The sequence below is a fragment of the Zonotrichia albicollis genome, chromosome 5 (assembly GCF_047830755.1).
Source record: "Zonotrichia albicollis isolate bZonAlb1 chromosome 5, bZonAlb1.hap1, whole genome shotgun sequence".
Taxonomy (NCBI): domain Eukaryota; kingdom Metazoa; phylum Chordata; class Aves; order Passeriformes; family Passerellidae; genus Zonotrichia; species Zonotrichia albicollis.
The window spans coordinates 71,240,052-71,257,119 of record NC_133823.1 but is presented as its reverse complement, the minus strand read 5'-3'; the positions used below and the strand labels follow the sequence as shown (position 1 = coordinate 71,257,119).

The 17,068-nt window shown below is 39.1% G+C and overlaps 1 protein-coding gene across 1 annotated transcript; it reads right to left on the bottom strand.

Annotated features, from left to right (window-relative positions):
- Positions 1–479: 479 nt before the first annotated feature.
- BBS7 (Bardet-Biedl syndrome 7) lies at positions 480–16,985 on the bottom strand. The gene is made up of 19 exons (XM_026792543.2): positions 16,804–16,985; positions 16,584–16,649; positions 15,157–15,219; positions 14,165–14,340; positions 13,437–13,623; positions 12,709–12,781; positions 11,672–11,788; positions 10,710–10,840; positions 10,021–10,105; positions 8,517–8,619; positions 7,751–7,943; positions 6,722–6,796; positions 5,580–5,645; positions 4,536–4,675; positions 3,410–3,574; positions 3,224–3,333; positions 3,013–3,116; positions 1,446–1,569; positions 480–1,153 (listed from the first exon to the last, which is right to left on the bottom strand). The coding sequence occupies exons 1-19, from the start codon at positions 16,837–16,839 to the stop codon at positions 1,020–1,022; spliced, it is 2,148 nt and encodes a 715-aa protein (XP_026648344.2). The 5' UTR covers positions 16,840–16,985; the 3' UTR covers positions 480–1,019.
- Between the last annotated feature and the right edge of the window lie 83 nt (positions 16,986–17,068).

The window sequence follows — 17,068 nt, the reverse complement described above, 5'->3', positions numbered from 1 at the left end:
AAAGAATCGCAGACCACAAAGGTACTCGTGTTCCAACCATCCTGCTCTGGGCAGGGACCCCTTTCATTAGGCCAGGCTGGTCAGAGCCCCATCCAACCTGGCCTTGAACACTTCCAGGGATGGGGTATCCATAGCTGCCCCAGGCAACATGTGCCAGGGCCTCCCCATCCTCTGATGAGACAATGAGGAAAAAAATTACCACTGTTAGGGGGAGTCACCATCTCTGGAGGTGTTTAAGAGGTGTCAGGATATGGGGTTGGGAGATGTGGTTTAGGGGTTACAGTGATAATGACTGTTAATGGTTGGGCATGATAATCTCAAAGGTCTCTTCCACCCTTGGTGATTCCATGTCACTTCAATGGAGTTGATCTTTTTTACTGGCAAGCATTTCTGTCTCCACTGGCTGCTTCATCTCTTGTAATTTTAAATAAAACCAAGTGAGAAAGTAGGTGGAGCTTTGAAATGAAGCACAGGGAGGCTGGAGAAGCACTGAGGAAGTTTAATGCCATCCATTCCTAAACAAATGTGGCTTTAAATGGAGCTGTTATCAGTCTAAAATTCAGAGTTCTCCCCCCTCTGTACACACCAGCTACATCAGGGTCTGGTGAGATTCTCACACCACATTCTCAACACAACAGGAAAAACTAAGTTTGGTACAGCTTAAACACACGGATTTTTTCCAAATCCATCCAAGTTTCTGGAAACAGTTTCTTCATCCATTCTTGCAGCTGGGGGACAGGCCACTCCATGTCATCCTAAACAGTAGTGAAAACATTTTTGCCAAAAGGATATTCGGTATTTACATCTGGTCTTTCTTGAGCTCTTAACACTGTACATAAAACCTCTGCACACAGTTAACATACACAACAGTTTATAGGAAATTTCCTACTGTATCCAATATGGTAATAAATATGAATAAAACCTAAGAACTGACAGTACAACAAAAGAGTAAAAGTGTTTTTGACTTGATACTGAAATGCCTTGGTTAAAACCAGAAAAATTACTCTGCTTTTTCCTTGTCAGGCAGCATCAAAAAAAGCGATCAATCCATCTTGATCACAGCCATCCAGAATTTCCAGAAGGAGAGGAACTTTGGTTTTCACATTGGTGCCTTTAAATTTAAATTTATCTATGAAGAGATCTGTGATCATACCTGTAAAGGTAAAATTCCAGGAATTACTATTTATTTTCAGTAGGAGGTATCTCTACTTTTAATTCATGATTATATACCAAGTATTCCAGTTGTTAGAAGAGTTTTTCAAGTTCATGTTTGACTGTAAACAAATCCAAGCCACTTAACTTTGATACATTAAGTGCCATCCTGAATTTGAACACAATCTTTAACCATGTCCATAAAGACAAGAATCATCTAAATATAAGCAGCTATTTCAGCCATGTCTCTGGATGTTAAGCTCCATTTAAATAAAGCTGAATTGTCAACAAACCATAAAGTCTCTCGAGATGTGCAGGTTGTCTCTTGTACTCCTCCAGCAGCTGATCTGCCTCCTCCAAAATGCTGCGGTATTTTGGGAGCAGGAAGTCCACGTTGCCTTCATGAACTTGTAATTCCTCAAAGACAGTTGAAAATGGTAAGAGCTAACAGCAGGTTAAGTGTTGTGAGAACAGGTAAGTCAGAAGAAATGAAGCTTAGATATGTCAGAAGGAAGTATTTCAAAGGGAAGACAATCCCCTTCTAAACCAGCAAGTGTTATTTCAGAGTGCCTCATTTTCTAGTCTCCTAATGAAATGCCAGATGTCACTTCATGGACTGGATTCTCAAAATCCTGCTTATTTCAGCTTCCAGCTCTGAGCCAGAACAGGATCACACCACGCAGACTCAAGCCTTGACCATACCTTCATTTTTAGAATAAATGAATTCCTAAAAAAGTGTAGCATTCCATGAAGTCTGAAGGGAAAAGTAAACTCTGAAAGTATCACTCAATTTGTGACAGCAGAAAGTTTTGAATGCCTCTTCTAAAAAGCCTCAGTCTATCAGCAGACCAATTTGGGATGGTTGATAGTACAGATCTTTTTATCCTCCAGAGAAAGGCACTTCTGTTCTAGACAAGAGGTAATGGTGTTGTACACTGAGAGTCTGCTGGGGTAACAGCTTTTATCAATCATTAGATTATTTTACTGCCTGTCAATAAGTTACCATCCAAAAAATGGGCGACTAAAAAATTTGTCAAAGATTTGCTGTCTAAAACAAGCAAGATGTACAACACCATTATTATTGCACAAAGACAGTGTGCAATAAGAATTAATTCTCTATTATTGTTTAAATCCCTAGTTTGCCCAAAAAATAGTTTCAATCCCAAACCAAGCCCAAGTAAAACCCTTTCAGTGATAATAAAGATTCACACTGTTCTCACTGGTAACCAGCTTTTCTGCTATCTGAAGAGCTCTGACGAGTATTTGAATCCCCTAACAGGACAAAAGAGAACTGGCTGAACATTTTCACCTCTCCTTCCATTAAATAATAAATACCAACTCCATGATGGTGAGCTTTAGACAGGAAAATCCTGGCTCTTGGGAAAAAAGTCTAAGAACTGAGATGAGCTGCCCAACTGGTACCTCCCAAAGGCTACTGAGGAAGGTATTAAGCAAAAGATTCAAAAGCAGATGATTTAGAAATTATGAGACACTGGGATGAAGTTCCAAAGCAAAGAAATTGCATCTGGCCTAAATGACCTAAAAAACTATAAATGTTAGTGGGAAGGGAGAAGGAGCTGGAAACTAACGGCAGGCTAGAACATCAGACAAAAAAGCTGGCTGCCCTCCTACCATCCAGTTTAAGCATCTTCAGTAATCCTACATGTTATTCACTAGTTATAGAGCAAAAAAAGAGAATTTTCATTGAAGAAATTTCTCTCCTAGACACTTCAAATACATGCTTTAAATTAATTTAAGGGAACAGACCCCACATGACACACACCTGACTTGAGCCATGGTTTAGTATCTGACAGCATAACCCCCCCATACAGATCAAACCCCAAGAATTCAGATACTTACTCTCAAAGCATCTATTAAGTGCACCTTCTTGGCCAGCAGCTGCTGATACTCTAATTTAGGGTGGATAAGCTTTAAGGTGTGCCTCACAGATTCTTCATTTACATCTAGCAGGGAGTAAAAAAGAACCCCAACAAGCAAATGAGTACTCCATATTCCATTTATGGAAATCACAAATGAACTGAAGTACAACAAAATAGAGAAGAATTTTTACCATATGATATGTTGAGATTAATCTTCCTTTTAGTAGCCTCTTTGGAAAGCACATCTTTGAGGATGGATATCGTAGAGATGTTGTCAGATTTAAAATATCCTTCACCTTTTCTATAAAAGAAGAACAGTTTAAAATACATAAACTTGAACACACATGCATGCATTAGGTTTAGTAATTGTATTTTACCTGTAGGTACTTTCAAGCTGTGTTCCCAGGAAAGTGTTCTGAAAATAAAAGGTGATGCACTCTCCAGCAGGAGTCTTTTCAGGCACCTCAGGCAAGCAAAACACAACCCAGGAGTGAATTTCAGCAAAGCTGAACTGGCCTTTGAGCATCAGTGTATTCATGGGCCTGTGGCATTGTGAAATTAAAAGAGAAAAAGGACAGTTAATATCTAAGAAGGACGGATTCTGTTCATGTAAAAAAAGCTCAGTTCCATGTGGTGGTTTCCTTTTAATCAGCACCCTGTAATAAAACAGGTCTCTCCCTAAGTACAGATACATATTGTAGATTACAGCTATTTTTCTGTACTTCAAAATGCAAAGCTACATGCATATTCAAGTTCTACCGCCCACTAGGCATGTCAGATCTAGGGAAAAAAAAAAAAAAAAAACAAGTTGGAAGTTTTTGATGTCCCACTGCAAGTTGTTAAACCTGAAATTTAGGACAAAGGTAAACAACTGACAAGAGCAAATATGACTAAGACAGAGCCTCAAGAGCTTCTCATGCTGTAAACCTCAGATGTAGCATTTTTATCAAGAACAAGGCATGGTGGAGCTCATTTGCACACTGAAGCCTTTGGTATCCTCCCTTCAGTTCTTCAGTTTTGGTTTGAACAAGCAGATCCTTGGAGGCAATACGAGATGTTAGTGAAGTGGGCAAAAATCCATCAGAAATTGTGTAAAATACAAAACTCCTATAACAGAGAGATAAAGGTAAAAAAGTTTTGGCTCAATTTTGGGGCCAAGATAGCTGTGAGAAAAAAATTAGAGGAAAAGGGTGGAGCAGAGAATGAGGCTGAAACTGAAAACACAGTTACCTACAGAGGAAAGCTTCCTTTCCACCACACCCTCAGCCTGACTAACACATGGGGCTGAACTACAACCCAGGGCAGTAAAAGGAAAAACAGCCCCAAAACAAGAATGGCAAGGAATCCATTTAATCCATTATTTCTATTAGGAAATCCATGAAATGGAACTACAGGCTCAAAAATGTAGGTTAGGGCTTACAAATTCCATACTTAAGAACATTTCAGTTGCTTTGTGTCATTTTTTCCAAGTGAAAAAAGGTATTGATTTTCCTTTGCACATACCTGTCCTGGTCAATAGAATGAGTTCTCTGGTGAAGTGAAAGTGGCTTAATTTGATATTGAAGAACTTGACAGGTTTTTGGTTGGATTCTTGGAGTCACATATGCTTGAAGTGTCCCGTACTGTCCTTCAATCGAGCGAACCTGCAGAGAGGAAAGAAAAACCCCACAGAGAAGAAGGAAAGGAAAAAAGATAATTTTACCACTGTTTGGAAATTTAGTGAATATTCAAAGTGTGTTAAAGAAAGCCTCTAGTATTTCAGGAATATTTATAGTACTACATTTACTTGATAGTGCCACTATAAACAAAGCAGATGAGTTTTAAAACTAAATGGAGCATAGTCCAGTGAAGTGCTGCTGTATTAGATGAATATTAATAACACCCTCTAACTCATTTTCTGATCAGTTAAAATAAAAAGCATCAAAAATTGAAAGTTTTACGTAAACATGTATCAGATTAGAAGACTGCAGTAAAAAAGAGAAAACCTCATGCCTGTGGGCATGCTGAGGATTTTGCTAATCAGGATTTCCTTCATTATTTCCTGTGGTGGCTGCCAGAAAATGTATGAATTTGGTGGATCCTTAAAAATAAATTCCAAAACACCCACATGCCTTTAAGTATAATAAGCATGGGATGATAGGATTTGCTTCCTCTTCAAAATACAAATTGAGCCTATATTCCCTTGTTAGTTCCCAATGTCATTTCCTTCAAACACTTCAGAGAATAAACCATGCCAGAGCTTTCTTTCCCACACCTCCCTCAGCTTTAAGTTCCACACATTGCCTTCAGAATCCTGTGTTTTCCCAATCTGTGGTGTCCCCATTGCTTTCCCCTTAGGGACACTCAAAAAGATCCCAGGCTCTCCTCTGACATATTTTTAGAAGCCCTTAGAAATCCTAAAGACAAATAGAAAGGAACACAAACCCCAGGTTAGAAGGTCTTAGGAAAAAAACAGCAGTAGAAATTGGACTGATCCACATGGAGAGCTCTTCATTTCAAAGCAGGACTAACCATGAATTTTATGGAACATATTTTTGAGCATTTTACCTTAAGTTCAAGTCTCGTAGTATTTGCTTGGCATCTGTAAGTTGCAAGAAGAAAGTTGCTATTTGGCTGAAAAAAGGAAAAAAAAGAAAGAATTAAGCAGGAAAATAATACAAAATAGGTCTGTGGATTCACAAAATCTCTACTGGTCTTTTTTAACTGTAGCTATGTTACAGTGAAGTTTTTGCTATGCATGCAAAACTGTTTACAAGAGTTAAATATAAAAAAGCAATCCTTGGTTCCCCTGAATGTTCCAATTAGTTTTAATTATGATGGAGTTAAAAAAATAAAATCTCTCTGTAAGAAGTCAACCAAAGCCTCTTACACTCTAATATCTCTACAAAGATTACACAGATACCTACTTTTCATCTGAAAAATGCATGTCAGCCCACTCCACTCATCTGCAAAATTAGTTCAACTTTCAAAAGCTAAAGCAGGATCAGTAAGAAAATACACCCCAAAAAGCACTAAGTTAATCATCACAAATGGCACAAAACCTAAAATAAAAAGCTGATTTCTGGGAGCTCCAGGGCAGAACAATGATGTGCAAATTCAGTTCTTAAAACTAAAAAGACTGTTAAAAGGGAGAAGATTTTACAGAAGATTTTAATAAATCCTAAGGTGGTTTCAGGATTTTCTCCCCAGCCCTCAGTGTCAATAGTAATTCTGTAACTATTTAAGTCTGTAGTTATAACATATAAAAAAAGGCATGCAAACATTTGACTCTGCACACAGCAGAACTGTCACATTCTAAAGATAATTTTTAGGAATTAACTAAGAAATGTTCAACACTTTTCACCTAAATAACATACTTCCTAACATATGGAAGTAAATGTACATGAGTCTATGAAATCCAGAGAAGAGAGCAATACTGAATGTCTCTCACAATCCTCCTCAGGAACAAAAAAAAAGGAAGAGAGGAGATATTTTTGCATATTTAGGTTTGCCTTACATCAGGACCTGCCTTTAGCTCCCCATTCTGCAGTATCTCTAAAGAAGCTGTGCTCTCCACAATTACCAGATGAGCAGTTTCACTGAATGTATTTTCAATCAGAAATATATACATCCAAGTTCTATTTTTGCTACAATATCAAGGGTTTCCATCATGCCATCACTCCAGACATCCCCTCTTCAGTTGCACTCACCTCAGAATCACAGCTGCTAAAACTAACAACAGCAGAATTTTTATCCACATCCAGCAAGTCCAGTGGGACATCACTCTGCAGAACACAGGAGGAAGGAAAAAGCAAGAGCTTACATTCCTGAGTAGCTCCAAGTGCATTTATCCTCTGACTGTCATCAAGCTTTGTAAGGAGAGAGAGGCAAGGAGATTGCTTCATCTCAGAGGCAAAAGCCTAACAGACATGCAGCTTGCTCCTTAATCCTGGAGTAGCATGGTGATCTTGCTCTTATTCCCTTTACAGAGTCCTGATCTCCTGGGGGGCTGCTTTACCACAACCTCAGTGTAAAATCTGTAACTGTCTTTCAGACATGAAAGGTTGATTAAACAATTTCTTTATTTCTCATTTAGCTAGGGAAACATCTGATATTATACTGTGACAAATTAGCATTGCTCTGTAACATCCTTAATAAAAACAAGATTTTTATTAAGAAGTGAAAAATAAATTCCTACAATACTACTTTCCCATTTGTTATAGAAAAATCACCTCATAAATTCCTCCTTGTCACATTTTTCTCCTCATGCATTTCCCAAAATCGGTAATTCAGTACTGCTACTCTTTCTGACTACCAAAGATGGCATTAATTTCAGCTGATACAGTAGGAGGAATAATTAATTAAGGTGGCTGTAATGGGCAGGACTATTTCTCCCCAGCTGCACACAAATCAGACACTGTTCCACACTGGAAGTGAACAGGTGGCCCATAACATTCTGAAATTAATTTTCCACTTAACTGGTGAGGGAAGATGTGCACCCCATTTAATTGGTGTTTAAATAAGGACATGCAAAAGCAAACACAAAGTTACAAAGAAATCTTCTGTTACAGCAGCCACTTTGGTCTCTTTGGGCAATGTAAAGCTGCTCTGCTCAATATGAATTTGTTGTATTTTCTCTCTAACAAGCATGTCCTTGAGATGCTGCAACTTGGCTTTCTGAAGTCTCTGAGTGTTTTATTTATGCATCAAGAAATGCACCAAGAACAAGCCCCACTGACCTGCACCAGGACATTATCTATGGCTGTCTGCACCTCCAGGATGAGGCTGTAGCTGGCATCATCCCTGTTCAGGGTGAACTTGTCATTGACACTGAAGGCAGGTACTGAGGAAACTGCAGTGCTGGAGTGAGAGGACTGCTGGTATTTCTCCCGTTCCTGGAGTACTTTTATCTGCAATTGTTCCAACTCATTCCTAGAAAAGGAAAACCACTCATAATGTCCTCAAAAAAAGGCAACTGTAGAGCTAGACTAGAAATTAAATAGTTTAAACTTGCAAGGCAAGCATGTTTATCTCCTGTCCTCCATTTTTCAGCCAGAAGTGATTGATGGCTCCCCTTAGATGTACTTAGCAAAGACAAAATATAAACTCTATCACATGGACACGTGGATTTCACATGTTCCTTGCCAAAAGAGGGTTTTGAGACACAGGAAAGGACAAACTTTTTCTTTGAAGAGTACAATTAATTTTGAATAATATGGTAGTGACTTATTTCCTGCCATCATTCAGAAGCTACAGAGCAGCAAGGAAGAAAGGAATCTTATCTTACTGATACTGAGGCAGAAAGCATTAAGACATCATCATGTGAAGGCAAGATAGAAAAAGGCTGTGAAATGAGGCTGCTATTCATTTCTACCTTGAAAAGGTTTGATTCTACTTCTAGATATATTAGTGATAAAGAAAATCCAGTGAGATAAGAAGGAGAGATGACATTTCAGCTTTTAACATTTCCATTCTTCCATTTAAATTTCTTTCTAGCACAATTACCTTAAGGATGAAATCTTGTTCTGCATTTCTTGACTTAATTTAAGTTCTTCACCTGATCCACCTTCTCTATGGACAGGTTCTGTAGTCAGTCCTGTCAGCCAGCCTAAACCAATATATGAAGTTTATATTCCTTATAAGCTAAAAAGAAAATTCTACACTCAGCTATTTTATGTGTGGAGTGATGTTCCACACACTGGCTAGAGACAATTGAGCCCAATTTAATCCTTTTTTGTAGGATTAATCCTAGACACAGAACAGCACTTTTTATGGGTTTCATGCTTAAATTGGAAAACATTACTTTGTCTTCATCAAGTACTTTGAGCAATAAATTCCTTTTTAGCAGTTTTTAACTGAGCAGTTGGATTTTTTCTCACAAATTGAATTACTGGCAGTACTGAAAACAAAACAAAAACAGTTCAATGTGTTTGTAGCAAACTAGATGCTGCTCAGTGGGCTTAGACGTTGGATGTTGATGCTTGAAAAAAGTTATACTTTTGCTTACTAAGTTACATTTATTTCTAAAAGCAAATACTAATTGATTATATTCTGATACTCAGGTATGATATGCAGAGAAGAATGGGTGCTTACAGCTCCAGCTCTCTGCCAAAATCAGTCTAGTGCACATCTGAGCAGAATTCACCTTTGAAAGCCCACAGGGAAACACAGGCTTTCAGTTTTTCCCTTCCTTCTATCCTCCAGGATCTTGACAACATTCCCACTAAAAGAAGCCACAAAGGACTTAGGGTGCAACAGTGCCAAGTACTGCCAATCATACCAACACAATTCATGTGAGGTCAGGTGCAAGGCACTTTTGATCACTCAAAAATGTTTACCAGAAGTACTTGGAACAGCATTATTTCTCAGTAACTGACTGAGGAGTGCATCTTGCCAAATGGCATGATTTTCATCACAAGAAGTTTCAATAGGTTAACTTTTAGCACTGCAGGTAATTAAAGGCAGAGAATTAGCAATATTTTAGCTCCCAGCAGCTGACAAATGCAGCATGTTTATCATGGGCTCTGTCACAGACAGGCCAATAGCTCAAGGCTTACAGAGGAGCTGCTGGGATGCCTCACACAGGGGAGCTTTATTTCCTACTAAAATCAAAATCAACCCCATTTAAAGCACTCTGAAGCTGAAAACGAATGAAATTACATAAAACACAGAAAAATAAAATAAAAACATGCTTGTATACCAACACTTTTCATACATATTAAAAAAATCATAAATAATTTGTATAGACATACTCATTAAATCATCACATTAAGGCAGCAGTTGACACCAAAATATAGTCAGCCACTGTGTTACACATGAGGAATATCTTAAGATCTAAAATCCTCACAGTTTAAATGCAGTAAACTTTTTTAAAGTGTAAATATTAAATCAGAAGAAATCTTCTCAACACAAAATTTTAAGAGATGTGAGTTGCACTAACAACATAACCTGCTTCCTTTTATCACCTCACCACACATGGCATTTATTGTGTCAATGACATGAAGCTTACCTGAGTATGTTGCTGCTAAAATTTCATCATAGCCATCCTTTCCCACACAGCCACCCTGGATTGATGAAATGCTCTCTGACAAAGCCTTCAAATAAACACATTCAAGCAGAGGGAAATATCACTGCACTCATTTTACAAGCTTTTAGATGATTCTGTTCCTCATAGCAAACCTATTGAAAAGTTGAATGCAAAACACTGACAGACAGTGTTGTTCCAGCAGAAATTAGCAATCTGACCAAAGTGAAATGATCCCTCTGGATCCAATTACTATTTTAAACAATTGATACCAAAGTAATTATGCTCAGTGAAGCCCTGGCAGCTTCCATTTATTAACCTGTAAATCACAGACCATGCACAACACTCTTGGGTTTTTCCCTCAGAGAGCAATTCTGGATTAGGTTTCACTCAGCAGTCAACTAAGCCAAAACTTTAACACTCTCTACATTATTTTGATTTGTGCTCTCTACATTGTTTTGATTTTTGCTCAAATCACAACTTCTTCACTTTCTGATTCTTACATGTTACCATACTGATTTCAAGTTCATATTGTCAATGTTGCAAACCTCTTAAATTAAAACCAAACCATGTATTTTAGCAGTAACGATCCTGTAAATTTTGAAATACTGATTTTTATTTTTAGTTAATGAGTTGGGTTTTTTTTCAGCAGAGTATGAAGAATGAGGACTTACATAATCATGTCGAAGGACAGGATCATCAGCACTCTCAAAGTTATAAATCTCTATCATTCCATCATCTCGTCCAACAAGTAATTCCTTAACTCCATCTCCCAGAATGTCAAAACTATCAATGCACAGAATACCTAATGAAGAAGAAAACAAAGCCATTTGCTTCATCTTTATCAGTTTCTGATACAATAATACACAGGCCACACTCAGTTACACAGAAACAGAGTCCTGGCCAGCTTTTACTGAGATTTCTGGATGAGTCCTCAAAGCTGAAGTCCCTCCCCTGTGCTTCAGACTCAAGGTAAACTTTTTTGGCTCCATATTTCACAGAAAGACTAAGGACATACTAAGAAGCATTTTAAGAATATAATGCGGTGATAACTCTTATAATGAAATAAAAATGTATTTATACATTCCATTCCTGATCTTGTCCTTTACAAAGCAGTAGGGGCTAACAGATGCTCCAGAAGCAGCACACCAAGGCTAAAACTGGGGAAGTTTTGATCAGTTATTGTGGAGACACATTCTACCTTCAGACAAAACCCTTTACTATGACTCTTAGAGACCCTAAAACCACTGAACATCTGATAAGTTTGGCAGGTGTGTTTGCCAAATATACACGCACTTAGAAAAATTACAAACATCTCAATTGAATTTGAATCAACACTGTTTTACAAACACCGCTTTAAAAATAGTGTAAAAACAAAAGTTTGCCACAATACTGGAAATGATATGAAAACAAAATCCAAAGCAAGACAAACGGATTCAAATTATTTGTCAGAAAATCAGAAGACTTAAAGATACCTTAGTCATGTTAGTATCACATACTGATATAACCACAATGACATAATCACACTATTCCTCCAGGGTTATCTATGAATAACATTTCCTGATTACCCTACTCTTAACAAAGCCTCAGGTATGCTGGAAAGCTAAAGAGTGAGAAATAGAGACACATGACATACCTCCTCTCTTATTTTCATTTCCAATTTCCCACCTTGGTATTGCCTTGGTACCAGTGATCTGGGTGACACCCAATTTCCCATCAGAAGTCCCATACACAATTTCTTCCCCAGAATCACCTGAACACAGAAACTGAATTTAGAATTGATAAAATCAAGCACACCAACTTCAAAATGTTGTGTAGTTACACTCTGCAGCCCATAGGAAAAGAAAACGCTGAATTAGTGACGTGTAATGGAACTGTCAAGCTTCAAAGCTGAAAACAAATCCATGAAAACTGCACCCATCCTGGTCATTTCCTTGTGGCTATCACTATTCTGTGTTTGGCTGCACCCTGCACTTGAGTTCTGCCTAAAAACCAGTCAGTATTTATTACTATGTATTTCATCAAAGTTAGGCTGAAGTATAAAGGCTATTCAATGGACTTGAGAGAAGAAAACCAGAGAAATCCTTTCCAAACACACACCCAGCAGCGAATGTTGTGCCAAAATCTCAGCAATTAACAACTACTCTTCCAAACCAGCTCTGGATGTTTGTCACAGAATCTAACTGAAACTAAATTAAGCACCAGATTAACACCCTAAAGAGATTTCTATGAGGTTAGAGCAGATTAGCAGGAAGGATGATCAAAACTATTTTAAGTTTGAACCTTCCAGGCTCAGTTTATGTCAGCTCTACTCAATATTCTCATCCATCCATGTATTCCAGTTATGGAAATCCATGTGTAAGGGACACACAAACCCAAAATCTGAACCTGGCCCCCAAAAATCCAGTTTGTTTTTACACAATGAGACCCCTCAGACCTCACTAGTGTTGTAAGAGGCCTTCAATTAAATGTGAATATAATTTAGAACTGTCTAAAACAGTCATATCTCTATGCCTATTTATATGTAAAAAAATTACCTTGCATAGTCACTTTTCTGCTGCATTTTTAGCATCAGCTTGAAAATCAAAATAAAATAACTAAGACAAGCTACGAAATCTTAAAAATACAGTAAAACAGTATTATTAATTATGTGTATATTCAACGTCTTGTTACCCCCATTTCCATTGCTCAGAGCAAGAACAGCAGGTGGTCCAGGAAGTTCTACTTCATACAGCAAATTGGATCCCTGAAGACAAAGAAAACAATCTTCAATTAATTTGTTAAAAAAATCCCCCAAAACAAGAAAAAAAAAGGAACTCCAAAACACCAGCCACATACCAAACCAACGTCCCACAATGACAAAATTATTACAGATCATACTAAAAGGTAACATTTACTTATACAAACTCCTATGAGAAAACCATTTCTAAGCCTAAAACAGGGTGAAGTCTGTAGAAACAAAACATAGGACTCTTGAAATGTTATTATCATTTAAAATGATCCAGGAACTCATCTAGCAATTTAATTTGTTAAATAGCTTAGTATCACTCAAGACTTGTCGCAACAGTAATTGATGAGAGCAAGAACTCCCAAAGTGATAAAAACTTCAGGAAATTAAATGAGTATGTGAGCACTTTTAGTTACAAGGGACCAATTTGTCATCAACTTCCACCTATGAATTCCAAAGCCTGTTTACAGTGGTTTCATTAATCCTCATTTTTTACAAGTTTATGATAATGATTTTCCTTTAAAAAACCAGCAGAAAGGGAATGCACTAGCAGCAACACTCCCAAGTAAGGCACAATACACTAATCCTTATGATGTTTAAGCCCTGTTCCCTTAATAATCAGTCCAATTCCATAGCATCCATCCATAAAACATAAAGAAGGAGACATTTGAACCTGTAACACCCTGAGCACTCTGTCCTGACAGGCAAGCACCGGTGTGATGCAGTTCACTTTGTCTACAGGAAGGCAGAGAACATCATTGATTTTGTCTCCTGAGAGGAAGTAGTGCTGGTCCTTGCAGTCACAGTAATGGTTATAGATGTAGCTTGCACAGAGAAAGAGATCTGCTCCTGAAATGTGCCTGGGGAGAGGAAAACACTTCCTGTAGCATCTTGCTGCACCAAGAGTCCTTTATGCTTTTATGCCCTACTATGCTCACAGCTCCAAGGTATTATGGGGCCCTGCAAGCTGTTCCAGCTTTTAGAGTTCCTTATGAATACTAAAACCATGGGGTTTCTACAGCTCTCACATTTCCACTCCTATCTTCAGGTAAATCCCTAAGAATATCTTTATAGAAATTTCATTATTATATTTTTTATGCTGATTTGTCCATGGCAGCATCTTACAATACAATCCAAAAGAGATTTTGCTCCAGGAGCTCTGTGGACAGGACACACTGTGGCAATAACCCCAGGTCTGCTCACACAGTGTGTGAGCCTCCAGACCACTCCCAATTCCCCCCACATTTCCAAGATATTCCCAATTCCTCCTACAGGTCGCAGCACAAGCTGAAGCTGGACTGGCACTTAGTGTCACCTACACAATATGCTTAAAATTATTGCATAAAATCATAAACTAACAATCCGCCTACAGCTCTCAAAAATGCAAAGTATCATACATACATAGCTTTGATGCTTTCAGTAAGGTTAGTTTCAAAGGAAAGAAACTGCTTCCCTCTTTTTGTGAAACCTCTGACTTCAGATCCTATAGCCACAAAAATTTTCTCTTGGGGTGTATTAAGAGCTCCTCCCAGCTCCAGTCTGGAGATCTTTTGTCCTGGCAGTGTCTTGAACACTGGCTGTCAACAAAAAAGCAATTTTGATCAATCACAATATTATATTTCTGCTAATATTTTAACAAAAAGGATAATAAATTGACTTTCCAATTTCTGGCAAAACTAAGATGCAATGGGTTGTACACAGACAAAAATAATCTGTGAATTTATTTCAGAATCACAGAGTAACCAAGCATTTTATGAGTAAATAAATACAAAAAAGCTTTAAAACATAGTAAATTATGACTTCATTACTTCATTGTTATTAATTCATCCATAGGAAAAATTCAGCACTGCTGTCAACTGTTTTATTTGTGGTTTTTTATTTTAAAGAACAACACATACACACACTCTCTCTCACATGTTACATTCTTATTCCAAAAGTCTACATTGATTTATTTTTATTGCTATAGAATACTTATGAGCTAACCATCAACTTGGAGAAGAAAACCTGTGAAATAAAGTAATTTTTTATTGAGCTGGGCATGAAAAGCAATCAGTTTGTCCAAATCCCCAAGGTGATTTAATGAATCTCTGCAGGGTTTTGTCCCATTATAATAACTGTGTATGTGCCCAGGCTTAAGCCCAACTTGGCTGAAGTGCAAAATGTGTGGATATTATTTTTCTTTCACATTACTTTTTGACTATAACTGTGGAGAATCCTGTGCTTGACCAGGCACGAGATCAGCGTTCCCTCACCAAGTTAGGCATCAGCCCACAGCTCCACCTAGACACCTTCCACTGGCATCTTATTTGCCACATGAATAAATAATGGACTTCCAAAGTTCACTGGGAAGAACACTGCAAAAACAAAATTTTAAATGGAACATTTCCACTTACCACAGCTTCGCCCTTTTTTATGCCAAAGCACGTAACGACCCCATCCTGATCTCCAACAACCACCTTCAAAAGTACAATACATTGTTATTTTTTTATTACACACACAGCTGTGGTTTTAAATAATGCTTTACCTGTATTCATAGAATCACAGAATGGTTTGGAGGGAAGCTCCAGCCCCCTGCCAGTGATAGGGACACTTTGCACTACCCCAGGTTCCTCAAGTTCCATCCCACCTGACCTTAAACTCTTCCAGGGATGGGGCAGCCACAGCTTCTCTGGGCAACTTGTGCCAGCACCTCACCACCCTTTACAGGGAATAATTTTTTCCTAATATTTAATCTAAACCTACTCTCTTGTCAGTTTGAAGCCATTCCCCCTTGCCTAGTCACTATATGCTATTGTAAATAGCCCCTCTGTTACAAAATTAATTATATTTTCTAGACTATTTAATTACATACTTTAAAGTATACTTTAAAGATCTGTATAAAATGCTAGAAATATGATGTTGAACAGTAGCTCAAGTACAGGCATTTACAATCCTTTTCCTGCTTCTACTTGTAAATGTCAGCAACCATGAGGTGAAGATGTATTTGGGAAAAGCTGTGTTTTCACACTAAGACTTTATTACCAAGGGAAAAAAATGCAGCTCTTTTTATTGAGTTTCCCTAACAAGGTTACCTTAATTAAATTAAGAAATCCTTAAAAATAAATGTTCTATAGACTCATCAAGGTTGGAAAAGACCTTTAAGATCATGAAGTTCAACTATCAAGTTGTCATTATTACTCTAACTCCTAAACTGGCACTCCACCCAGTGCCAAATCCAGACTCTTAAACACCTCCAGGGATGGTGACTCCACCAGCTCCCTGGGCAGCCTGTTCCAATGCTTGACCATCCTAACAGTAATGTTATTACTTCAGGTAACATATCAGGTATAACAGTAATGTTATTACCTCAGGTAACATATCAGGTATAACAGTAATGTTATTACCTCAGGTAACATAGCAGGTATAACAGTAATGTTATTACCTCAGGTAACAGATCAGATATAACAGTAATGTTACTACCTCAGGTAACATAGCAGGTATAACAGTAATGTTACTACCTCAGGTAACATAGCAGGTATAACAGTAATGTTATTGCGTCTCAGCTTCAGGCCATTTCCTCTAGGCTTAAATGTTAGTGTAACCAAAACAGAGAAATGTGGAAGAACTCCCTTGTAGTTTCAGCAATGCTGTGAACTACAAAAATTCCTTCCTGGTTCTGAAGTTTTCCAATCACAAAGTCAGATTTTTTTTTCTCCAAAATAAGGTTTCCCAAACCCCCCAAATGGGGTTGCACAGTCTTTCCCTACAATGCCCTGTATCTAAGGAAATCTGGAGTTGATTAGCGCTAGGATGAGGCAGCGAAGCACCAGGCGCTCGGTACCTTCTGCGTGGCCTTCTTGCCGGAGGCGGGCAGCAGCCTCATCGTCTTCTGCGCCGTCACTCCCACCTGTGGATGCAAGAGACGCTGCACAGCGGGGCCCGGAGCGCCGGGACGCGCCTCGGGCAGCGCGCAGGCCCCGCCGCACGGCGGCCCCTCGGCCCCGGGCGGGCCGTGCCGCCTGGTTCCCTTGCCGGGGCGCTGCCGGCGCTGCCGTGCCCACCTGCAGGTAATCCACGCGTGCCAGGCTCGGCTCCATCGCTCCGCGGGACGCGCGTCCCTCCCGCGGGCACGGCGCGCCCGCCGCCCGTCACCGCGGCAACCTCCGCGCGGGGCCCGCCTCTCATTGGCTGGGCGGGCGGACGGGGGGCGGGGACTCGGCCAGACGGGCGCGGCGATTGGCTGGAAGGCGCCGGGGCGGGGTGAGGGGCGGGCAAACCCGGGAGCGCCCCGGAGCGGCTCCCCCGGGAACGGCCCCGAGGGGGATC

Bases quoted from the DNA above. Each gene is read 5' to 3' on its own strand.
- BBS7 (XM_026792543.2), bottom strand. From the start codon at position 16,839: ATGGAGCCGAGCCTGGCACGCGTGGATTACCTGCAG. The intron at 4,676-5,579 runs GTAAAATGCTCA...TCCTCTCTGCAG, and splicing joins CTACGAGACTTGAACTTAAG to GTTCGCTCGATTGAAGGACA. The intron at 1,154-1,445 runs GTTTGTTGACAA...TTACCTTTACAG, and splicing joins ACATCTCGAGAGACTTTATG to GTATGATCACAGATCTCTTC.